This window comes from Lissotriton vulgaris, chromosome 4_1 (assembly GCF_964263255.1).
Source record: "Lissotriton vulgaris chromosome 4_1, aLisVul1.2, whole genome shotgun sequence".
Taxonomy (NCBI): domain Eukaryota; kingdom Metazoa; phylum Chordata; class Amphibia; order Caudata; family Salamandridae; genus Lissotriton; species Lissotriton vulgaris.
Genome location: NC_141691.1, coordinates 595,787,386 through 595,806,555, shown reverse-complemented (window position 1 = coordinate 595,806,555; position 19,170 = coordinate 595,787,386). Strand labels below are relative to the sequence as shown.

At 47.9% G+C, this 19,170-nt stretch overlaps 1 protein-coding gene across 2 annotated transcripts in view; it reads left to right on the top strand.

Moving 5' to 3' along the window:
* The window catches only part of DPY19L1 (dpy-19 like C-mannosyltransferase 1), a 477,954-nt gene that overhangs the window by 242,583 nt on the left and 216,201 nt on the right, over positions 1 to 19,170 (top strand). For both annotated transcript variants that reach the window (XM_086964815.1, XM_086964814.1), the window contains exons 9-10: positions 410 to 509; positions 4,387 to 4,464. In XM_086964815.1, the coding sequence (XP_086820941.1) occupies positions 410 to 509; positions 4,387 to 4,464 (178 nt within the window). The remainder of the gene's footprint in view (positions 1 to 409; positions 510 to 4,386; positions 4,465 to 19,170) is intronic.

The following is a 19,170-nucleotide window of genomic DNA, read 5'->3' as shown; positions in this document are numbered from 1 at the left end:
TCAATGATTCAGTGAGAGACAATACACATTTACTTGCCTGTGATCCTCGATATCTACAATAGTTTTTTTTTAACTTTATAGCTTAACATGTGCTTATCTTATTTCTCGGTGAAGGCTGGGTTCATGCAGTTCTATGCATTTAATCTTCTGTTTATGTACCATACTATACTGAAGGAATTCTAAAAATGGCCACTGGGCGCTGAGGACATTTGCGACTCTCATGATATACCTGGGGTATTAAAAAGCTACTGCTAAGTAAACTAATCTTCTATGTATAAGTTAAGTGTGAAAATGTTTGACTTGAGACTCCCTTTACAGATGGACGTCTCTATTTTAATAGTTCATTTGAATGTAAAGGTTTTCTATCCTTTATCTCTTAACCAGCTAATTCTTTTTTTTCTTCTTCAAGGTCTCCTGTTATTCGTGCTAGAATCTGGATATTACTTGTGTTGTCTAATGTTGCATTCATGATATCATGGCAGTTTGCACAATTTGTCCTTTTAACGCAGGTAATAAAGTTCACATATAAATGTACACACTGTATTTGCCTTACCAGCCTAGGTATTAAACGGAAAAAGTTGTATATTCAAAATACTGTTTTCTTTAGGTGACTAACAGAACTTTTGTCTTTTCTGTGCAACTGAAAATACTCAAGTTTTCCCTGCTCCGTTTTATTTTTTCGGTGTCTTTCTATTTGTGATGGATTTTGTTTTCTAACGATCATAATTTTGTGGGGATCTTTTTTACATGTCAATGAATCATTTTGGTTTATATGCCTAAATGTTTGTGGGAATAGAAGATGTATGTGATAGGAGCTGCTTTTACCGCGAGGGTGGAGACTACCAGTCCCACTATCCCTCAGAGCGAGCAAGTTCTCCAACGAGCCACACCTGCTGGCTGTTAAAGCACACCTTGTGTTCTGTGGCGAGGGACGTGCCCGGGCCAAGGTCAGGCCCATCTCCGCCCATATACGGCTGGGCTGGGCCACCCTCTTATAACTATTATGGTAACTTCCTGCAGATAATCCAGGTGAGGATCTCTATTCTGTTTCCCGCTAATATGGGCAATTGTAAAGTGAAAGGACATCCTACACAACCATATAGACCCAGAAGCATTGATATTGTGCTTGAGAGAGCAATCGGAGTTGTGAGTAGCGACATTGCAATCACTGAACGTAAGCTATCCTCGGGGCATTGTTCAGTGCCTGTTCAGTTTCACGAAATGTGCAACTATTTTCAACAAACCGGTTTCTTGCAGTTATTTAAATGATTTTATGAAACCATGCAATCAATGGAGAGACAGGACCATATGATTTGATATTACATAACTTAACTTTTGTGTTGCTAAGCACAACTAATATGGAGATCTCATTAATTACACAGTCTGAGGTAAAAACAACGTCTTGACTTGATCCTAATTGTCATTGAATGGCATGGTTCTTTGGTTGTATTTTTTCTGGGGAAAGTCTAGGTTCCTAAGCTGCAGTTTAGACATTGGATGAACTGTGCAAAATTGTCTGTATGAGGTGCTTAACTAATTGTCAGATCATTTACTGCCAAATATATATTTTTTTATTTTCTTATGGATTTGTAGAGCCTACACAGCCCACTAAACTACATCCAGCAATAATTAAAACAGTGATACTGACATCCACAAGTATTTGTTAAACAGAAAAGTCTTTACTCTTTCTGAAAGAGAAGGAGAAGTTCCATCCTCCACATAAATAGTGGCACGTTTTTCAAAGATTTGGACCCAAAAGCTAAAAAATGTGGTCATAGCGAGATTAATATATAGTTGATCATACCATGAGAAGACCGAGGTCTGCAAAACAAAGCACCCTCTCAGGATACTAGAGGGAAATGTTGTGCAAGAGGTAGTGTTGGACTTGGACCTGTCTGCATGATAACTCCCAACTAGTTGCCTTCACCTCTTATTTTTGCTGAATTCCTTTGTGTTGGCATTAGGACACTTTGCCACTGCTAACCAGTGCTGAAGTGCTCACTCCCTAAAACATGGTAAAATTGTCTACACCTGATTGGCATAGTTAATTTACTTATAAATCTCTTGTAGAGTGGTGTACCATGTGTCCATGACTGTAAATTACACGATACTGGTAGGCCTGCCGCACTTATTGTGCCACCCACTTAACTAGCCCCACAGAAGTTGCACCTGGCCTTCCATTGCAGCCTGAATGCAGTGTTAAACTGTGAATTCAACTTGGTAATATAACCCTCTTTCCAAGCGTTAAACGCCCCTTTTATTACATATATTACCCGTAGACCCTCAATGGCCCATAGTACAGGGTGCATTGTAATTAATAGGTTTCACATGTACTTTTAAGTTTTCCATGTACTTGTAGTGAAAAACTCCTAAATTCGATTTTCACTACTGTGAGGCCTACCTGTGCCATAGGATTATATTGAGTTTCATTATTACTATCACAAGCGTTAAGAGATGGGCATTTTGTACTTGTTATCTATTAAATTGTATTCAAAAGTCCTCTTTAATGGTAACGTCGGATTTTATATTACAATTTTGAAAATGCCACCTTTAGAACGTTTTTTTCCTGCCCTTTGCTATTTGGTGCCAGTAGCCTGGCCGAAATCATATGACTGGGTGTAGTTGGACTATTTTAGTTCCTACCAGACAGTCACACAATAGAGGGTTAGGGTGTTGCCTGAAGAGGCCATCTACTGGCAGGATGGAGGGCAGGGGAGGAGGTTGGCACAGCCCCATTTGCAGTTGAATAGGATGTGCTTTGCCTTTACACAAAGAAAGTATCACCAACTTCATTGTCCCAGTAGCCAGCTTGGAGCCAGAGCAAGGAAGTCAGGAAACATCAAGGACTTCGAAGGGAGTCCTCTAGAAAATTCTACTTTAAAGAAGGCACATGTATAAAAATGAGACCCTTAGACTCACTCTTCAGTTCACTATCTGGACTTGTGGAAGGAATCTCAGAGGGCTGTCTGCTGGTGTGGCCTGCTGTGTACTCCACAAGACTGCTTTCCTGCACCTGGAAGAACTGCTTTGCTGCCTGGAGCCTGCCTTGAACCCTCAGAAGATTGTACTGCTTCATCATTTGAGCCCAGTACTACCAGAGTGACACTAAGGGCTAGATTGCTGACCTCCTGTTCAGATCCACAGGGACATAACAGGTTCCCACCATCTTGGGCCCGCACTTGGAGCCAGCCTGAGTGAGTCCCAACCCCCTCCCCCCTGCTGATGCCCCACCCGTCCTGGACCCTCAGTGGTGATGATAAAGGTGCCCAGATAGCTAAAATCCAAAGCTTGGTACTTAAAACATGTTTGGCTGAAAACTGCCCTGGGAACCAACGGAAGATCGGGACCAACCTGCTTGTTTATTGAGCCAGGGGCATCGCTGGTCTGCCTGTGTTTGCGGTAGCTCCCACTATGTTATCTACAGCAGCAGACCCTGTTTAGCAGTCCTTTCCCAAAGGGCCATCCTGCCTCCTGGAACTCTCATCGGTTACAGCTTCCTGCCTCCTCCTGGCGTAGATTTTCGGCTTCAAATACAGAGACCAAGTCTGAACGTAGACATGTTCACCATGAATTCATCCAGCAGCTACCTGATGACAACGCTCCCTCCTCCGACACCACTCTCGGCCGTGCCCCACTGAAGTTTACGTACCTTTTCAGAACATTTTCTTCAGAATTTCTTCTAAGCCTGAAAGTAAGCCCCACCTGGCCTTAATCAACTTCTTGTATCCGACCCGTGCTACTATCGGCTATATATTTTTTTACTCTGATCCAGTCTTGCATGACTAGATGTCGTGGTTGGCACTTTGATCTTTTAGGCTCTAGTTTTTACCTTATACTTTAAAAATTCATAGTTCTGGTTCTCCTAATTGCATTTTTGTCAATTTGGTGTCATATAATGTATTAAAATGTACTCTGCTGTTCTAAATTGGTGTGGGATATGAGTTGTATTTTCACTTCATTACTGTTTATATGCTGGATAAATACTTTTCACATTGCCTCTAATTTAAGCCTGACTACTTTTGTGCCTAGCTACGAGAAAGTTAAGCATAGGTTAATTTAGTGACGTTTGTGGTTCACCCAGAAAGGAATTGTGGCTGTTGCTTGGACAGGGATCACCCCACATTCAACCAACTAGCCAATTTCTCAAAAGATCAAATGGACCAAATTCTAGGTGAACAACTAAACACAAGCATCATTATTTTAAAGTATCCTCTGTTCTTCAATGGCAACCAGTGAATGGACTTCCCAAGGCATTTTAAAATGTTGTTCTAATAAAGTTTTTGATATGTCTTTTTTGTACATTTTGCGTAAATGATTTCTCTGAAATAATTGAAATTAATTGGAAAATCATGTTAAACACTCATGCTTTTTCTAATTTGTTTGCAGATTCTATGCTTATTTGCTGTTTATGTCATCGGAATTGTGAATCCAGCAAAAATGCTTTCTATTGTTCGAATACATACGGTAATTATTCGTGTTTCTGAACAGTCTGTTAGTTTGTTGATTTTTGCATTTTTAAAAATATATATTTCCCAGGGAAATTGTCAATGCTGTACTTCCAGTCAAATAACCCAATGTCCTTCTGTTCTTTGTTAGAGAGCTGGTAAGTCTATAACATCAGACATGTCTCCTGATGAGGGTTTTTTCTCCTCTCTCAATGCACGAGTTCCCCCGGGAATGGGTAGGACCTGAAAGAACACTGTCATCCTGGAGTTCCTTGATACTGACAGTTGTTATGGGTAATAATTTCTTGTGAAGATAGCTGGATTGAATTCTGCCTCTTCTGAAACATTGGGGCACTGTCATGACCATTCAGATTTTCGTCCCACAGGGGTGAACACTGTACATAAAATGGCCAACAACAGACAAGGATACCAGACTTTGGTGTCAACCCTATTTTAACAAGTTTACCAAATGAGGGATAAATGCAGTAGCTAGGGCTACGCAAACGTCATAAACATTAACACCGCTCAAGAAATCAAGAAAGGACTCTGCCCCATCCATTAAGACATCCGTGACAATTGTTCCAGTGAATGAGGCAAGTGTTGTCGGTCTAAGAGAAAGGGCCTTTGAGGTCATTTTCCAATTGCAGTAACATCTATGTCTATGTAACAAGCTAATCCCCATGCTTTAATTTTTTTGAAATTCATTCCTTACATAGGCACAAGTTGCAGCTTTACGTGTTCATTGTTTAGTACATTTGAGTGCTTTGTTGTGAAGAAGGGGTCAGACTTGTTCTGGTTCAGGGGATTTCACTTTCTGAACACAAGGAAACAGTTTTAAACTTACCATCAAATGTACCGTTTTACTTTTTGGGCTTCCCCCATCTTAAATGTCCTGCTGTAGAAGTTAATGGACATTTACAAACGTATACATTGTGTATATTCAATAACAATTTGCTTGTAGCTTCATGCACAAGACTTGCATGAAAATTTACTCCTGCCTGAGGTAGGATTCTGGTGGATACTATGAACCAAATACTCCTCACATTTAGAATATCCCCCACGTGCCAGACTGGATCTGGATGTTTTCACAGCAGTGCTCGCAGACACCACCATGTGACGCTGTGTAGCCCTATTGTGGGCCCATTCTACCCCGAAAGTGACTGAGCACAGTCACATAAAAGTGCCAATGCTGTGTACCGATGTCCCGCTTCTTTCTTTCTGCTCCTTTGATCGCCATGTTCATGAATTTTTCAAACTAAATTCCGCTGTGCGATTCCAGTGGGGATGTCTTCACCCAAGACTAGAGATTTCAAACCATGCCTTGGCTGTCCTAAACAGATATCAGTGACTGACCTACACGAGTTGGGCCCTCGGTGTTTCGGCTCCGGCACGGCTTCGTATCTTGTGAGGAATGTCCTCTCATGCACCCGAAGAGAATCTAGATAGTGAAGCAAGGTTGTACATCTCTGAACATCAAAGGAAGGCACGGATCTCCGTTCAGTAAATCGAAGTCCAATTTGAAGTAGAAACACAAGAAGGCAAGTGGACTCAACCCCATTCCATCACTTTCTATCTAGCAAGACGTTTCAAGGGTTGTTACAGTGCCACTTAGTCTTGCTCCCAGTCTCTGATTGAGGAACCAATTCCACAGTTAGTTTTGAGGGGACCGTAAATCCCTGAAACCCGCCATTGGGTTTGCAATGACTCTGGTGCCAATTCAGTTTAATACTCCAAGACCTGCATCAGTTCATTCCTCATCAACTTTGATTCTGCCAGTCAGAGGTGGATCCTATGGAGACTACTGTGTCTGACTTCGACTCAAATTCGCCGCATCCCCAACCGAGGTCATGCTCTGATGTCACTCAAGCACAGCCAGTTCCTGTACTCTCTCACTCAGGCAAAGTTGTACCTCTACATCAGAGCTGCCCTTAGTTGCTCAACTTTCTTTTCGGGTGTGTCTCTGACCACAGTCTGCCGCCTTATGGAGATGATGGGGAGAATCTAACATCACTTTATGATGGCAGTTTTGTGTGGACTTGCAAGAGGCTATTAGGATTTATACTTTACCTGATACAAGGTTAATTTCCCCTGTTGGGCGACGCATGGATTAGGGTACTTCCTTTGCTGTTGTCCTCAGACATGCTGCCGACATCCTGGATTTATAACTTAAAACAAAAGTGATTACTAAAGTCCTTCAGGCAGAGCTAATTTTTGCCATTCAATGAAACCCTAACTTATATGCCCTTATGCCCTGATTGGCACTTGGTCTAAACTTTGTTCTTGCTCACCAGTTGGCAGCTAAATATGGGATTCGGGCTGGTCTGGACACTCAGTCGGTACTAGTGTGGTGCTCCATTGACACATGCGGATGAGATCCACAGGCTTCTCTGGAGATGTACAAGCATCTCTCATGGACATGCCATTTGATAGGTCCTGATTGTTTGACAAAAAAGCTGTTTGAAGTGCATCAAGGAAAGCTGGGTCAGAGACACTCTTCAGGCCTTTTGACCCCTGAAAAACAGTCAACTCATCATTTTCCGTGCTTCCGAAGCGACACCAGAGGCTTGACATGTTGACAACCTCAGGCAGACAATGTGCAGATCAGCATGGGCACCGACCTTCACAGTCCGGCTCCTCTGCAACATAAGCCTGCTAGATGCATTAGTTTGATCTTAGCGGCACACAACCATCCTGTGGGAAGCAGAATTCAAGATTTTCTCCCAAGATGCCAGTCCATCACATCTGACAGATGTGTTCTTCATATCGTCTAACAGGGCTGTGCACTTCCATTTCTTTCCGACCCTCTTCAGCTCCCGCCCACATCAGAGAGGCTGTCAGAGGGCATGCATCTATCTTACTGCTAAAGGTGCAAGACCTACTGTCCAAAGGGGCCATTGAGTGGATGGCAGCAATAGGGATAGGTTATTATGTAGGCTATTTCCTCATGCAGAAGAAGCACAGAGGCTTCATCCTATTTTAGATCATCACCCCATTTTAAATCTTCTCCCCATTTTAAATATTCACCCCCTGATTACCTTCAGAAGGAAACATTCTAAAGGCTCATACTAAACTAAGTTCTGTCTGCTCTGGGTCAAGGAGATTGGATAGTAGACTTGGACCAGCATGATGTGTACTTTTATGTGCCTATCCTCCAGACTCACAAATTCTGTATGTGGTTTAAGGTTACCCATGAGCTGTTTCAGTTTGCTGTGCTCCCCATCGGTCTTACCAGCGCCCTGCGGGTGTTCACAAATGTGACGGTCCTGGCCTCTTCACATCTTCAGAAATTGAGGATACCAGTTTTCTCCTACCTTAATGACTGGCTGGTGAAGGTGAGCTTGTCACAGTAATTTGTAGACCATCTCCATACGATGGGAAACCTTTTGGCATTGTTGGGGGTTCACGATCAGTGAGCTGAAGTTGTACCGGACTCCTTTGGAGAGGCTGCCATTCATTGGAGCAGTCAGGGATACAATCAGTTCAGGGTCTTCCCAGATACAGTGCAGTTCAAGGCCTTCCTTCAGCCTCAAGGAGTCCAGGTTATTCCGGTTTTAATCCTGATGTTTCATCCTCTGTCCTGGATCTAGATGAGAGCAGCTTTCTGGCTTCTTGCACTCTATGCCTCCTGCATATTCCTGGACAACTATGCCAGGTGTCATATACAGGCTCTGTAATTGATTCTGAAGTTAAAGTGGGCCCAGCACTGAAGAAATCTATCCAGGGCAATACATTTTATGGAAGAGACAACCCGCAATCCACAGTTATGGCTTCTCAAACACAGTTGGTCCAAGATCAACCACTCCTCCCTTCCCCACACACAGCTGACACTTGTGAACAACATGTCACTATTGGCTTTGTGAGCCCATCTGCTGGAGGTGGAGATTCAAGCCCAGCTCCATCTCAGTCTGCTACAGTTGTGGGCCAGTTGTCTGGACCTGGCGCCTTTCCTGCCATCCATTTGGGTGAGACTGATGCAGGTACCCAGGGACAGTACCACCTCCACCATGTGGTATTGCAACAAGCAGGACAGAGTGGGGTCCTGGGTCCCATGCCAGAAGGCTCTGCGCCTTTACCATTGTGTGGGGCATGAAGACACTTCCCTGATCAACAACCACCTGATAGGTTGCTTGAATGCCAGAGAAGACCAGTTAAGCAGACCGTATCCTACAGATGACATCTACATCCTACTATAATTCAGGGCATTACCACCACCAAGAATGTGCGGTGTCTAAGATATTGTGCGTTAGAGTTTCTGCAAGAGCCCTCACTAGGAGTTGTATTCTGGATAGAAGGGAACATGGGACTACAGTATGCCTTCCCTCACCTGCCTCTCTTTCCCCAAGTTCTAAAAAGGATCAGGCAAAGTGGGCCTAAGTCATCCTTGTAACTCTGGTTCAGGCCAGGATGGCGTGGTACCCTGAACTTCTTGTTACAAACAAATGGAGGAGTACCACCCGATGAGAGAAGAGAAGAGAAGGCTTTATTCCTGACAAGGAAACAAGTCAAGTCAAGTCAAGTCATAAAATTTGTATAGCGCACTACATACCCAGAGGGTTTCAAGGCGCTTAGGAAAGGGAGGGGGATTATTTGTCAAATATCCACGTTTTAAGCTGCTTTCTGAACGCTAGGTGATTCTGGGTGAGGCGAAGGTAGGCGGGGAGTGAGTTCCATGTTTTGGCCGCCAGGTATGAAAAGGATCTGCCTCCCATGGTGGTCTTGTTGATGCGAGGTACAGTGGCGAAGGCTTGGCTGGAAGAGCGAAGTTGGCGGGAGGGGGTGTAGAAGGACAGTCGAGAGTTGAGGCAATCTGGTCCGATGTCGTAGAGTGATTTGTGTGCGTGGGTAAGCAGTCGGAAAGTGATCCTCTTATTGACGGGTAGCCAGTGGAGGTCTTTAAGGTGACCCGAGATGTGTTCGTTGCGTGGGATGTCTAATATGAGTCTGGCTGAGGCGTTTTGGATTCGTTGTAGTTTCTTCTGGAGTTTAGCGGTGGTGCCTGCGTAGAGGGTGTTTCCGTAGTCCAGTCGGCTCGTGACTAGAGCGTGGGTGACTGTTTTCCTTGTTTCGGAGGGGATCCAGCGAAATGTTTTTCTGAGCATGCGAAGAATGTTAAAGCAGGAGGAGGATACGGCGCTGACTTGTCTGTTCATTGAGAGTGAAGAGTCCAGGATGACGCCAAGGTTCCGTGCGTGGTTTGTCGGGATGGGTGCTTTTCCAAGGGCTTCCGGCCACCAGGAGTCGTCCCATGCAGAGGGGGATGTGCCTAAGATGAGGACTTCTGTTTTGTCTGAGTTCAGTTTCAGACGGCTTTGTTTCATCCATTCGGCGACTTCTTTCATTCCTTCGTGTAGGTTAGTTTTGGCGGTGCTGGGGTCCTTGGTGAGAGAGAGGATCAGTTGAGTGTCGTCCGCGTAAGAGATGATGTTGAGGTTGTGTTGGCGGGCGATGGCCGCAAGGGGGCTCATATATACGTTGAAGAGGGTGGGACTAAGAGAGGATCCTTGTGGTACGCCGCAGATGATTTCAAAGGCCTCGGACTTGTGTGGTGGGAGGCGGACTCTCTGGGTTCTTCCGGTGAGGAACGAGGTGATCCATTCCAGTGCTTTTCCTTGGATTCCGATGTCTCTGAGGCGTTGTAGAAGGGTGCTGTGGCAGACTGTATCGAAGGCTGCGGAGAGGTCGAGGAGGATGAGGGCGACTGTGTCTCCATTGTCCAGTAGAGTTTGAATGTCGTCTGTTGCTGCGATGAGGGCGGTCTCAGTGCTGTGTTTAGCTCGGAAGCCAGATTGTGAGGGGTCCAGTGATTTGTTGGCTTCGAGGAAGGCGGCGAGTTGGTTGTTGACGGCTTTCTCGATGACTTTGGCCGGGAATGGAAGAAGTGAGATGGGGCGGTAGTTTTTGAGTTCGGTGGGGTCCGCTGTTGGTTTTTTCAGAAGGGCGGTGAGTTCAGCGTGTTTCCAGTCTTCTGGGAAGGTAGCGGAGTTGAAGGAGCAGTTGATGACGTCTCGGAGGTGCGGAGCTATGACGGAGTCTGCTTTGTTGAAGATGTGGTGAGGGCATGGGTCTGTGGGGGATCCGGAGTGGATGGAATTCATCAGGCGGAGGGTGTCCTCAGTGGAGATTGGTTTCCAGTCGTTAAGGGTGTTAACGGGGGGAAGATGGTCAGCAGATGGTAGGGTGGGTTGGCTTCCGGGTTGGTTGTCAAAGCTGTTGTGGATGTCAGCAATCTTGTTGTGGAAGAATGAGGCTAGGGAGTCGCAGAGGGATTGAGAGGGGGTGATGTCGTTGGAGTTGGCCGAGGGGTTGGAAAATTCCTTGACGATGTTGAAAAGTTCCTTGCTGTTGTGGGCGTTGTTGTCAAGTCGATCCTTGAATGCTGTTTTCTTGGCCTTTCGGATTAGTTGGTGGTGGGTGCGGGTGGCGCTTTTGAAGGCGTCCTTGTTGCTGGTGGATGGGTCTTTTTTCCAGGCCTTTTCAAGGGAGCGGCACAGTTTCTTGGACTTCTTGAGGTCATCGTTGAACCATGAGGCCTTCTTGTTGCCAAGTTTGTGTTGACGTTTTTTCAGTGGTGCTAAGGTGTCGGCGGTGTTGGATAACCAAATGGTGAGGTTGGAGGCGGCTTCGTTGGCGTTAGAAGAGAGGGCCGGGGAGGTTCGAAGGAGCGATGTGGAGATCTGATCCGAGGTGATTTTGTTCCAGTTTCTTTGTAGAGTTGGTTGGAGGTGGATGATGGGTTTCGGCTTGTTGTAGGTGAAGTGAACGCAGCTGTGGTCAGTCCAGAGGAGATCCGTAGTGTGGCTGAAGGAGACATGGTTGCTGGAGGTGAAGATGGGGTCGAGTGTGTGACCTGCGATGTGGGTGGGGGAAGTGACCAGTTGGTTAAGTCCGAGGTTGGCGAGGTTGTCTAAGAGGGTGGCGGTGTTGCGGTCGCTGGTCTTTTCAAGGTGGAAGTTGAGGTCTCCTAGAAGGATGTAGTCTTTGGAGGGGAGCGCGTGTGGGGTGATGAAGTCCGTGATGTCTTCACTGAATTTAGCGCGGGGTCCTGGTGGTCTGTAAAGGAGGGTGCCTCTGAGTGTGGTCTTGGGGTCGATGAGGATCTGGAAGTGAAGGTGTTCGGAGTTGGCGAGGTTGGCGTCAGAGCTAGTAGTGATGCGGATTGATTTCTTATGGACGATAGCGATTCCTCCTCCTGTGTGGTCGGTGCGGTCCTTGCGTGTGATCTTATAGTCCTCCGGGATAGCGATGGCGATGTCAGGGGCTGAGGAAGCGTTCATCCAAGTTTCCGTTAGGAAGGCGACGTCTGGAGAGATGGTGTCTAGTAGATTCCATAGATCGATGGCGTGTCTGTGGACTGATCGGGTGTTGAGAAGGATGCATTGTAGGTGGTTGGGGTCGGGAATCTGTGGTGTGGTCGTATCGGAGCTGTTGTCGGTGCCGCTAAATTTGCAGGGGTAGCATGAGAAAGGTCCATGGGTGTGTCCAGGAGCGGCTTGGACGCAGGTGGGGGCGCGACCGGGGTTAAGGGCTAGGAGGGTGGCGGCATCGTAGGTGAAGCGGGAGGGCTGGGCAGCGCGAGGGGCAGGGGGTCTGGCGCTGGGCGCGGTCCAGGCGCGGACGGGCGTAGACGGGCTTACCTTTGGCGCACCTTCGGCGCACAAGGGGCGCGGTCGCTGCGCGTGAACGCTGCGCGAAAAGTCGTAAGTCATATGTGGATAGAGGAAGGGGAGGGGCGAGGGAGGGTCAGCAGGGAGGCGGGGTGGAGATCGGTGGGAGGAGGCACAAACAACAAACAAAATGGCAGCAAGCAGTCGAACTGCAAACAACACTTGGGCAAAGGGTAGGCGATCGCAATGACAAAGGCGATGACAGGTACACAATGAAATTACGGGCGCAGGTCAAACACAGGCAGATAAATGCCAAATAACAGAACAGCTAGCGCACTAAAGTTGTAAATCGTAATGGGTCAGATGGCCTCGCAAAATGTAAACAGAGCTGCTCGGCGGGCGGGGCACTGTAGCGCTACGCTCTGGCTGCAAAGGAGTTCAAATGAGCAGGATATTAGAAGAGGTAGATCTTTGCGTGGTAACGATACCGCTTTTTCCGATGCTTCTGTGAGGCTGGGAGCTGCGTGATGAGCGGCCGCTTCTATTCCTTTGTAAGTAAACCCCTCACTCAAGTGTTTCCTTGTCAGGAATAAAGCCTTCTCTTCTCTTCTCTCATCGGGTGGTACTCCTCCATTTGTTTGTAACAATTCCTTGATCAGGGGATCAGGAGTATTCCCCGTCCAGCTACTTTGGACGAAATTCCTTACTCTCTACCTTGGTTATAGACCCTGAACTTCTTGGCAGAAGCATCTGTTCTCCGATCAGGCTTTCTGTTTGATAGAATCTTCCGTTGCAGTTGTGGGGCAGTGTCCTACACCCAAACCTGTGCAATCTACACCTTTATATGTGGAGAATGAGCAGCAGCAGTTGATCTACCACCTGAAGTGGTCGATTTCATCTTCACCATTAGATACCCTTCTCTGAAGTCCATTTATGCCCGGTGCTGGGACAAGTTTGTAGCATGGTATGGTAGCCAGCATATGGACCCTTTACCAGCCAAGCTGTTGATAATCTTTTGTTTGTACTTTCTTTGGCCCACCAAGGCCTTGTGGAGTGCACTTATTTGTCAGCCATTTCAACCTTATTACATTTGCAGGCCCAATCGTCCTTGTTTAAATCACCTGGCGTGACAATTGTTTATAAAAGGCTTGAAAGAAATGTCCCTCCCCCTACCATAAACCACAGTAGGACGTAATTGGTCTTATACTTTATCTTCTGTACGCCATTTGTGTGAATGCATAGTTGCTTTCTGTATCTCTTTACTTTGAAGCCTGTTTTCCTCATTGTGATTACTTCAGATCATCACATGAGTAAGGATTAGGCACTGTTGATCCATCTGCCCAACACCACCTTTTTTCCAGACAAATTGGTGCTGAGAACTCAGGTGGTCTTTTTGCCTAAAGTGGTAAATCGTTTCCACTTTTGGAAATCCCTCACTCTGCCTGCTTGCTCTACCTTCACTCACCCCTTGAAAAGGATGGAGAGGCTTGTTCCGCTGGACCCCTAAAAGGGCTTTAAGCTTTTATATTGATTGATCGTCCACACAGCATTCTTTGGTTCTATGGGGCAAAGAAAGGGAAGGCTGTGCAGAAGAGGACCCTGTTGAGGTGGATAGTCCTCATTAGGATTTTCTACACACTGGACAAGATTCTGTAAGGTTGAAAAGCCCAATCTGCAGACCTAAAGCTGGTACCACTGCTGGGCATGCTGTGGGCTGCCTTTCTTTCACATTTAAGAATAGATATAATCTGCACACCTGTTTAGTTAATGGCTAAAATATAGTAGCCAGATTTGGCTATTTGAATCTATGTTTGCTACCGTGTTGTCTTGATCTATTCTTATCAGGTTAAGTAATCAAACGGTCAATCTGTACAGATCCTGTCACATATGAGATGGTGCTCTAATCAAGCCCTTACGGTGGCATTTAGTAAAAGAATACTTGTCTTGTGTGAACACAAATGTAGGACTGATTATAATATTTTCAACGTGATCTTATACATACATACAACTACCTTTTAGATCGCTAACCAACCAAAGAACAAAACAAACAGTAAAAATAAAGAGCCTACATAATAAGATTGACAATGTTTCTTTTCCAATCAACTTTTAGTTAATGTAGCATTTATTGTACAATTCATTTATGCATTGTATTCCACAAATCATATTCTGTGACCTCTAGCTGTTAATGGGTGTTGAGATGGCCAAGATAACAACCACCCTCACAATACCTATGACACAAGAGCGGAACCTACAAGGCCAGCAAGGCCAGATTTAATACCTAATAAAAATATATCCCATTCAGCGGTCATCCATGCGGACGAATGTCCGTATTGTGACTTCTGTAGTAGGGGATCTCTGTGTATAGTCATAATCTAGTGAAAAGTCCCGCCCATGTGCGTGGACCCCGGCAATCAAAAATAATCTCTTAAGTTGTCAAATCATGCAGAAACTGCAAAGACACTTAAGAGAAAATTTAAAGACAAATAATGCAGCCTATATCCACAGGCTACACTGTCCAGTACTTCAACTAGAAATTCCACCAAACAAAACCACACACAACACAGCCTGCCTAGTTTCCTCCATAGAGAAACTTGCCTCTACCAGTAAAAGACTCTGGAATGATAGAGAGAAAGGCATGGACAGACAAGCCCCATAGGCTGCCATTATGTGGCTTAAATAGGATACTGTGCCTTTAAGAGAACTCTGGAAGAACTTTCTCCCAGTATCCCAGAATGCACAGCAGGTCCCTTTTACTTTCAGTTCTTTTTTCCGGCTCCTGCTAACAGGACCCTGGCATTGAGCTCCCCCTTTTTTCAAGGGTTTCTATTGGATTTAAGTTCACTTTTTGATAAAAGTGCTTGCAATTTATATTCTTGGTGTTTCCCTTCTCTCCTGTGTGTTTGTTCAGGCTTTTTAGGGCTCTAAAATGCCTGCTCTTTTCGACAAATGCCCAGCCTGTGGAAGGAAGAAGGCCAAGACTGATCCACACGACGTCTGCATTATTTGTCTCCCTGAAGCACATGTCCCTGAAGACTGTGACATCTGCCAGACCCTCTCAGCAAGAACCCTGAGGGAAAGGCTGAAGATTAGGCTTCAAGGCCTGGAAGAGAGACGACTGCACGCTGCAGGTGGGTCTGGGCAGGCTGGGAAGGTTCCCTCTGCCTCTGCTGAGGACTCTGAGGGGCTCCCCAGAGGCAGAAAGACCAGCAAACGGTCCCGGTCTCCGTCGGCGTCGATTGCATCGACGACGACGTCGAGAGGGATGACGACGGTGTGTTCCCAATCTCCCCGGGGTTCATGGTCGAGACAGCGTGAAGAGTCGATGTCGAAGAGCCTGGTTAGGCCTCCGTCGAAGCCACTGTCTACAGCGTCTTCGTCGTCGTCGTCGTCGATGTCAGCGTCGAGCTATCGGCGTTGAAGGAGAAGCCACAGGCATCGGCGCTCGTCGTCGAGACGATACCGCTGGTCGCCGTCGAGAATACGGTCGGCGTCGAGGGGATCCTCGGCGTCGAGGACCTCGAGAAAGCGGACGGCGTCACGGAGGAGTCGACGCTCGTCGTTGAGAAAGGAACGGTCAACGTGGCGGAGGCGGCGTTCGGCATTGAGGAAGGAGAGGTCGACGTCACGGAGGCGACGTTCGACGCTGGAGTCGCGGAGGCGACATTCGACGCCGGAGAAACAACGTCGAGGAGAAAGAGATCGGCTTCGAGGAGTCGTTCCCGCTCCCTGAAGTGGCGCAGGAGGAGTTCTGGCGCCAGAAGTCACGCTGAGTCTGGTGGAGGGCGCCGGAGACGGCGATCACATACTGGAGGGGCTGGTTCGCAGTCCCCTCCCCCGAAGAAGTCACCGGGCTCTGTGTACTCTGTGGTATATACACCACCTCGGCCGAAAACGCCTCCTCCCCCTATGCCTAAAGAGGATCCTCCAATTAACCCTCCTCTCCCACCACTTCCTCCCTCAGGACAGCCACCACCACCGCTCACACCGCATGGGCCCGCCCCTCGGCCGGAGATACCGCCTGTTCCTCCGCCAAGATCGGTGTCACTACCTCCTCTTCCTACACCGCCTAAGGGGACTCCTAAACCAAGACCCCAGGATAGGCCACGGAAGACGCCTCCACGGAAACCTGCGGAGCGTCCACGAACAGGGAGGTCGCGCTCGCGCTCCAGGAGGGGGGAGCGATCACGCAACAGGTCATCCAGGCGGTCGAGACGCCGCCATAGGAGGCACAGGTCTCGCTCTTACTCAAGGTCCTCGGGGACCAGGGACTACTCTCCGACTTTGTCGGGATCACCGGACACAAGGGTGTCGCCGGTTGATGATCTGGTGGCGTTTCATGATGTCCTATTGAGAGGCGCAGCCAAATTGGGCATCTCCTTGACGGTGCCCACGCCCAAGACATCGGTAATTTTCGAGACACTGCACCAAAAACACCTGTCTCGTCCACTACTGCCTCTGGTGCCGGGCCTGGAGGAACCAGCCATGGACCTTTTTCTCACCTCGGCGGTGACTAAGGCGGCCCCCTCGAGATTGCAGAAAAAATACCGGGCTTCAGATTCGGATCCGGCTTTTCTGAGGGTGGAACCTCCTCCGGATTCGGTGATAGTGACGGCGGCCCGCAAACAGCATGCTACCACCCCGTCATCCACAGTCCACCCAGACAAAGAGTCTAGATGGATGGATTCAGCTGGAAGGAAAGTGTGTGGAACATCGGCAACCTCTATGAAAGCTACGAGTGCCATGGCTCTGTTGGGACGCTACGACCGTGCCCTCTGGGACTCCCTCCAGCAGTTTGAGGAACACCTACCTCGTGAGAAGAGGGAAGATTTCCAGGAAGTGTTAAATGAAGGGATGCTGGTAGCGAATCAGATTATCAGCGCTGCAGCAGATTCGTCCCTCTTGGCGGCGCATGGCTTTTGCCATGGGATTAACCAGCGTTGACATGCTTGGCTCCGCCTTACGTCTTTGAAACCTGACGCACAGCAAAGGGTTGCCAATCTTCCATTCTCTGGCAAAACCCTATTTGGGAAACATACGGATGATGAAATGGCTCGCATGAAGCCGGAGGCCGAAACACTCACGGCTGTGGGTCTAGAAATGCCCAAAGAGACGAAGAAATCGTACCACCCGTTCCAACGGCGGTTCGGTGGGCAGGGCAGAGGATGTGGCCAAGCTTCAGGACAGTCACAGCAACAACAGCAGTTCCATAAGCCGTTCCAGAAACGCCCGAAGGGCAGTGGCAGCCAACAGTCGGCACCAGCGACCAAAGGCCCGGCCGGGTCTAGGCCCTGAGCACTTACTTACCCACTCCGGTAGGGGGGAGCATCTAATTTTTTCTGGGAGAGTGGAGAAAAATTACTCAGGACAAGTGGGTGCTGAATATTGTTTGCAATGGATACAGTCTTCGGTTCACCAGCCCGCCTCCAGCAATTCCACCGGTCGGCTCGCAGTACCAGCTGCGTGAGCTCCAGGCGGAGGCAGATATCCTGCTAAGGAAGAGGGCGATAGAAGACGTACCTCTGTCTCAGAGAGGAAGAGGTCTGTACTCCCAGTTCTTCCTGGTTCGCAAGAAGGACAAGAACGAGTTCAGGCCCATTCTGGAATTGCGATTGGCAAACAAATGGATTCGCAGAGAGAAGTTTAGCATGCTGTCGTTGCATCAGATTTATCCTCAGTTGCAACAGGGAGACTGGCTATGTGCTATAGACCTACAGGATGCGTACTTCCATGTGCCCATTGCACACAAACACAGGAAGTTCCTGCGATTCCAAGTCGGCGCCAATCATTATCAATACACAGTACTCCCATGCGGACTAAAGTCTGCGCTGAGAACATTCTCGAAGTGCATGGCGATGGTAGCAGCACACCTGCGGAAAAACAAGGTGTTTGTCTACCCGTACCTGGACGATTGGTTGATCAAGGCCTCCTCCTTCTCGGAAGCTCGAGCACACTTCCAGAAGACGTGTGTTCTCTTGAACAAGCTGGGGTTGCACATCAACATGTCCAAGTCTGTCCCGACTCCGGTCCAATGCATACAGTACTTGGGAGCCTCCATCAATACGCTGTCAGCAAGCGTGTCTCCTTCGGGGGAGCGACGATTATCACTCCTTCGGAAGGCTCAGGCTCTTATGACCACTCCATCTACAACAGTGAGGACGGTGTCTTCTCTACTGGGATCGATGGCCTCTTGTATCTTCCTGACGCCACACGCACGACTGCACAGGAGACCGCTGCAGGAGTGCTTGGAGGACCAGTGGGATCAGAGGAAAGGATCTTGGGACGACAAGATACGACTGTCTCTGCATGCTCTTCAGTCACTGAAGTGGTGGTGTTCAGAGGAGAATCTCCTCAGAGGGGTTCCCTTCCACAAGGACATTCCCACGCAGACTGTCGTGACAGATGCTTCTATCCACTGGTGGGAGGCGCACTCCGGAAGCCTACAGATTCAAGGAACGTGGTCCCCGATGGAGGCCACGTATCGCATCAATTTCCTGGAACTCAGAGCTGTTCACTTGGCACTGAAGGCCTTTCTTCCGTCCTTTCAGACCAACTCTCTGCTTGTACAGACGGACAATACGACCACGATGTATCACCTCAACAAGCAGGGGGGTTCGAGATCACGCACTCTGTCACAAGAGGCGCAGGCGATCTGGCGCTGGCTTCTAGCCATAGGACTGACTATAACGGTTACTCATCTGCCACGTGTGCAGAATGTTCAGGCGGACGCACTGAGCAGACTGATTCAGGAAAACCACGAATGGGTCATAAACGACAAAGTACTAGGAGAAGTCTTCGCAAGGTGGGGGACTCCAGACGTAGATCTTTTCGCCTCCGCCGAAAACAGCAAATGCCGAGACTTCGCCTCCATGTACTACCAGCAGGGGACGCTGGGGAATGCGTTATGGATCAACTGGTCGAGCAGCTTTCTGTACGCTTTTCCACCCATTCCCCTGATTCCGGCGGTACTCATCATGCTGGCCCGGTCCAGGATTTGGATGATACTCATTGCCCCGGAATGGCCCAGACAGTGGTGGTTCACGGACCTGCTTCACCGGTCTCTCCTTCCTCGCATACGGCTGCCGTGCAGGCCGGACCTTCTCACGAAGTTCGGGGGGCAGATG